Source organism: Saccostrea cucullata, unplaced genomic scaffold (assembly GCF_032062105.1).
Source record: "Saccostrea cucullata isolate Sc308-1 unplaced genomic scaffold, CSIRO_AGI_Scuc_v1 ctg20891, whole genome shotgun sequence".
Taxonomy (NCBI): Eukaryota; Metazoa; Mollusca; class Bivalvia; order Ostreida; family Ostreidae; genus Saccostrea; species Saccostrea cuccullata.
Window position 1 is genome coordinate 774 of NW_026936349.1, and position 6323 is coordinate 7096.

Consider the following 6323-nt stretch of genomic DNA (forward strand, 5'->3'; position numbering starts at 1 on the left):
TATGAATATGACAGGAGCAAAATTAATGAAAAGTATACTGCAGCCAGTGCCTGATTTAAAGACAAGCTAATTTTCAATAAATTATTAACCCTGTTCTCAATGCATAAAAATAATAGAGCTATTCAGTAGCTGCAGAAGTGCAGCTCACCGAAAAAATATATTGAATTGACAGACCGGAGAGCTTCAGTGCCACCCATTGAAAACGTAGATCTATTGCGCACACAAAAATTTGCGCTTGGTTCTGGATTAATTCTTCTAATTCCTATCCCCCCCTTTAAATAGGATTTTCGAGTCCGATGATTTAAAATAATAACAAGAAAAGTCACCAAGTCTTGGCTTTTGATCTTTTAAAATTGAATCTTTCAGCTTATTACATTTTTCTCAAAGTAAATTTGACAGATAACTATGCCAAATGGTATGCATAATTAATAAATGATTAATTGTTAATGCCTCAAATGAGTGTTAATACACTACAAAAAATATATACAAAATGTGTATTAGAAGATTAATATCATAATCTTGGATCATTTAAAAAGACATTATCTATTTATACCAAATTTATCTTAAGATTATCCAAGAGATATTAAATCTCAAATTCCATGTCATTGTCGGTTAATCCGAAGCATGGAACGAAGGACTTCAATGGGTCTGCGCACTCAGATATATCTACATACCGGTAAACAAATATCATTAACAAACGGACAAAGGAAAGCGGCTTAGTAATCATTTAAACTTGTCCCTTTTTTGTCAAAATAATGATATATTGAGAGAGTCGGTGCTTTCTTTTGCCCGTTTTTGTGTCACGCGCACTTTGTATTTGGATTTTAATTGATTCTTCTTCTTTGGCTTACGCCAATATTGGGAATATTTTATTAAGTTTGGCTTTTAAACTGTTTTCATATTTAAAATACCGACTTACTTAAAATTCTGAATTTGTTAGCAAAGAACATTGCAATACTGTGTACAATTCAATGTGATTTATGTAGAATATGAATGGTGAATAGCTGATTTTTCTGGAATGATGTGCGCTAAATTCCTATGTAAAGTTACTTAATTTTCTGCTGTTGGTCATATGGAAACTTTGTCACAAGCAGCTGACCACACGGATACTGTACCCCAGGAAACGCGCCAAAATGGCGGCCACGGGATTTCCGTTTCCAGGGAACCATCACAGGATGACCACAGGGTCCTTGTGTCCAGAGAACAGCCGTTAGCTGACCACAGAGTTACAGTCTCACGAGAACCGCCTCAGTACCTCGACAGACGAAGATCGTGGTTGACTGAAGATATTCCTGATGATGATGACGATGACGATGCTATCGTCATCCCTATTCTACCTCTAGAAATGGCTGTCATTTGTTGTGTGACAAACTTCATCCTTCCCGGTGTAGGTGAGAATATTTATCAAACAATTTCAATCTTTATTGATTAACCTTAACATTATCTATTTAGGAGCTGAATAACGAGTACTACATGTCAGTCACAGAAATAAGTAATTACAGTAAAACATGCTTATAGCGAATGCATTTATAAATAAATGCCGCTTATAACGAATTGATTCCCATCTACATGGGGTTTAAACACGCGAGCTGTGATGATAACGGATATAACGAATTGCATTTAAAATAATTAAGCTAAACCGTCTGTAGCAGACACTTCGGTATATACGCGTTTTACTGTATGCTCATCAGGAAACATAAAAAAATCTCTCTTTTTTTGCAATAGGCACGATGATAGCGGGTTTTTCTGTGCTGTGTTGTGCCAAAACAGACGACATCACACCTAAACAGAAATATTCCTCCGCCATAGTTGTAGTGGCGATCGGTTTCCTCCAGCTGATCATGGTGTCCTGCTTTCTGATTGGCTGGATTTGGAGCGGGATTTGGGGAGTCTCGTTAATAGGAAATTCAGGTACGATCCAAATCAGATTTAATGAAAAACGAGATAAAAATATTCATATGTCTTTATTTGAACTTCAGTATATCTCGTACACGGATGTTTTTACTTCCATTGATATTTAGAAGACATTTGAAAGTCCCAACTACATATTCTTCAAGTGTCTCGACTCCTCGGATATCTTTTGTAGATTATCTGTACAAAGTATCGAGTTTATGAGAAAGAGGTTTGACTGTTTTATTGAATATTAACAAATTTAATGATAGTTAAGACTTTATGTTATCTTTTTTATGATTTCAGCTGAATATTACAAAGAATCCGAGTCCTCCAACTGGCGAGACGATAGCCGTCGACGTTTACGGCCGCGGTCGAACCTTATTTACCCCATGCGGGCTAGATCTAACATAAGGTACCATCGTCCTCCCCCGCCGTATGAGATGTACCGTACCCCACCCCCGGGGTACTCCATGCCCGGACAGACGCTAGATCAAGAGGAAACAGAAGTTCCGGCGGAACCCGAACCGGATCGAAATTTAGACATGGTAAAGTCTTTATTAAGTTTTCTGATAAGATTTGCATATGGACACAGCAAAGAGTTCTAAAATCTTTTAAATCAGGTCAAATATGAACCAGAAGTCTCTGTCGAGACTGTAGCTCTACTGGTTTGTACTTATAACAAAGGATGAGAAAAAAAGCCATTGCCATCAGACCAAAACTGTAGGATGACTAGCGTTTTAAAGGAATTTCAAAGAAAATTCAATTTTGAGTAACCATGGCAACATTGTTCATCGAAAGTAAAATCCAATGCACTATTTTATATATCTTAGTATAGTCTACTTGTGTGCCAAGTAATATTGAAATCAAATCAAAACTGTAGGAGGACTAGCGTTTTAAAGAAATTTCAAAGAAAATTCTATTTTCAGCAACCATGGCAACACCGTTCATCAAAATAAAAAACAAATGCACTATTTTATGTATCTTAGTGTAGTCTACTTGTGTGTTACGTAATATTGAAATCAGACCAAAACTGTAAAAAGAGGAGCATTTTAAAGGAATTTCAAAGAAAATTCTATTTTTAGTAACCATGGCAACACCGTTCAACGAAATCAAAAACAGATGAACTATTTTATGTATCTTATTGAATTCTACTTGTGTGCCAAGTAATATTGAAATCAAATCAAAACTGTAGGAGGAGTAGCATTTTTAAGGAATTTCAAAGAAAATTCTATTATTAGTAACCATGGCAACACTGTTCATCGAAATCAAAAACCAATGCACTATTTAATGTATCTTAGTATAGTCTACTTGTGTGCCAAGTAATATTGAAATCAAATCAAAACTGTAGGAGGAGTAGCATTTTAAAGGAATTTCAAAGAAAATTCTATTTTTAGTAACCATGGCAACACCGTTCATCAAAATCAAAAACCGATGCACTATTTTATGTATCTTAGTGTAGTCTACTTGTGTGCCAAGTAATATTGAAATCAGACCAAAACTGTAGGAGGAGTAGCGTTTTAAAGGAATTTCAAAGAAAATTCTATTATTAGTAACCATAGCAACACCGTTCATCGAAATCAAAAACCGATGCACTATTTTATGTATCTTAGTGTAGTCTACTTGTGTGCCAAGTTATATTGAAATCAGACCAAAACTGTAGGAGAAGTAGCGTTTTGAAAAATTGTTTACAGACGGACAGACAGACAGACGGACGGACGACGGACACCTTACTATCGCATAAGCTCTTCTGGTCTCTGACCAGTAGAGCTAAAAATAACGACAATATTTTGCTATCGGATTTACTGTAGTCAATATCTCCTCTTGTTGTGTTAACGACATTTAAAAATAAGACATGGCTATGTAGATTTATAACCAGAAGTCTCTGTCGAGACTGTAGCTCTACTGGTTTGTACTGATCAAAAACCAATGCACAGAATTATGTATCTTAGTGTAATCTACTTGTGTGATAAGTTATATTGAAATCAGACCAAAACTGTAGAAGGAATAGCATTTTAAAGGAATTCCACAGAAAATTCTACTTTTAGTAACCATGGCAACACCGTTCATTGAAATCAAAAACCGATGCATTATTATATGTAAATTAGTGTAGTTTACTTGTGTGCCAAGTGATAATGAAATCAGACCAAAACTGTAGAAGGAGTAGCGTTTTAAAGGAATTTCACAGAAAATTCTATTTTTAGTAACCATGGCAACATCGTTCATCGAAATCAAAAACCGATGCACTATTTTATGTATCTAAGTGTAGTCTACTTGTGTGCCAAGTGATATTGAAATGAGACCAAAACTGTAGAAGGAGTAGCGTTTTAAAGGAATTTCTCAGAAAATTCTATTTTTAGTAACCATGGCAACATCGTTCATCGAAATCAAAAACCGATGCACTATTTTATGTATCTTAGTGTAGTCTACTAGTGTGCCAAGTAATATTGAAATCAGACCAAAACTTTAGAAGGAGTAGCGTTTTAAAGGAATTTCTCAGAAAATTCTATTTTTAGTAACCATGGCAACACCGTTCATTGAAATCAAAAACCGATGCACTATTTTATGTATCTTAGTGTAGTCTACTTGTGTGCCAAGTGATATTGAAATGAGACTAAAACTGTATAAGGAGTAGCGTTTTAAAGGAATTTCACAGAAAATTCTATTTTTAGTAACCACAGCAACATCGTTCATCGAAATCAAAAACCGATGCACTATTTTATGTATCTTAGTGTAGTCTACTTGTGTGCCAAGTGATATTGAAATCAGATCAAAACTGTAGTAGGAGTGGCAATTTAAAGGAATTTCACAGAAAATACTATTTTTAGAAACCATGGCTACACTGTTCATCGAAATCAAAAACCGATACATAGAATTATGTATCTTAGTGTAGTCTACTTGTGTGCCAAGTGATATTGAAATCAGACCAAAACTGTAGAAGGAGTAGCGTTTTAAAGGAATTTTTCAGAAAATTCTATTTTTAGTGACCATGGCATCACCGTTCATCAAAATCAAAAAACGATGCACTATTTTATGTATCTTAGTGTAGTCTACTTGTGTGCCAAGTTATATTGAAATCAGACCAAAACTGTAGGAGGAGTAGCATTTTAAAATGAATTTCACAGAAAATACTATTTTTAGTAACCATGGCAACAACATTCATCGAAATCAAAAACCGATGCACTAAATTATGTATCTTAGTGTAGTCTACTTGTGTGCCTAGTTATGTTGAAATCAGACTAAAATTGTAGGAGGAGTAGCGTTTTGAAAAATTGTTGACAGACAGACAGCTAGACAGACAGTCGGACGGACGCCGGACGCATTACTATCGCATAAGCTCTTCTGGTCTCTGACCAGTAGACCTTAAAATCATCTTAAAATCACTTAATTTCGGCACACTTATTTTTTATCCTCCCTTAACTTGGCTACACGTATAAAGTTAAGTATAACATAATGGTAACTCCCCATTTTTTCTGAAATGCTGTAGTTATAAAGTAGATTAAAAAAAAAACAAGTATCTAATTAATAAATGTTCGTTTTTTATTTGAATATACCATAAGTACGTTACATTAACAAGCAATATAAATAATATTTTTTTTAATTAGAAATTAAAATTAATTCAGGTTGAAGAGAATATAATTAGAAACGAAGAAAATAACCCACAACCTCAGTACTGGCAGTGCATGGTGTGTCGGAAACAAAACAATGCTTCGGAACGCAAGGTAGGCCTTTTTTTTGAATTTAAAAACCTTCTGGTCTTGTGTGGTTTTTTGATTTTCAACACTGATATATTTGTAGGACCATAAGCTGTACTCAATAATTGTGTGCTGCTTTGTTAACTGTATTGAGAATACAAAGAAAAGAGTCATGAAGAAAACACTAAAATCACTTTGAAATTTCAGAAACTAAAGATATTTTTAAAGATTCTTATCCCTCTACTCCCCTTCACATTTCTTGTTTACTATGCAGTTAATGTGTATAAATATTAATATTGCAATGGTAGATTTTGTTCTGAACTACCTACATGTAGCACATCCTAGCTATATAATTATCATAAATTATAATAATATGTAGTTACATAATACATGTGTACATGCAAGTGCATACGTACTATATATAGTATAACTTTTTATCCCATGTTTACACCTTTATCCCGTGGATATAGCTCATGGGATATGTTTTCATATCCCACAGTTATGACGTCACAATGGTTTTTGCGTTAGCTTGAGGAAGTAAAATATAGCAGAGTCCTATATAAAACAGTGTTAAGGGGGATGTACAAGCCATATTGGATCTAGTCTGGTGTAAAATAAGAAATACCAAGAATGCGCTTAATACACTACTACACTAGCCCAAAGTTACTCAAAGTGTTAATGCACTAATAACCTACTGTTAGAGACCAAAATTAGTAAATAATTAAGTTTATTTTGTTT

General features: G+C 34.4%; 1 protein-coding gene across 1 annotated transcript; it reads left to right on the plus strand.

Annotated features, from left to right (window-relative positions):
- Positions 1-623: 623 nt before the first annotated feature.
- On the plus strand, positions 624-5612 carry LOC134245379 (uncharacterized; the record flags this gene model as incomplete). The annotated part of the gene is made up of 5 exons (XM_062727668.1): positions 624-676; positions 1095-1391; positions 1726-1911; positions 2197-2438; positions 5514-5612. Coding segments are annotated over exons 1-5 (876 nt in total), but the record flags the coding sequence as incomplete, so codon positions are not given.
- Between the last annotated feature and the right edge of the window lie 711 nt (positions 5613-6323).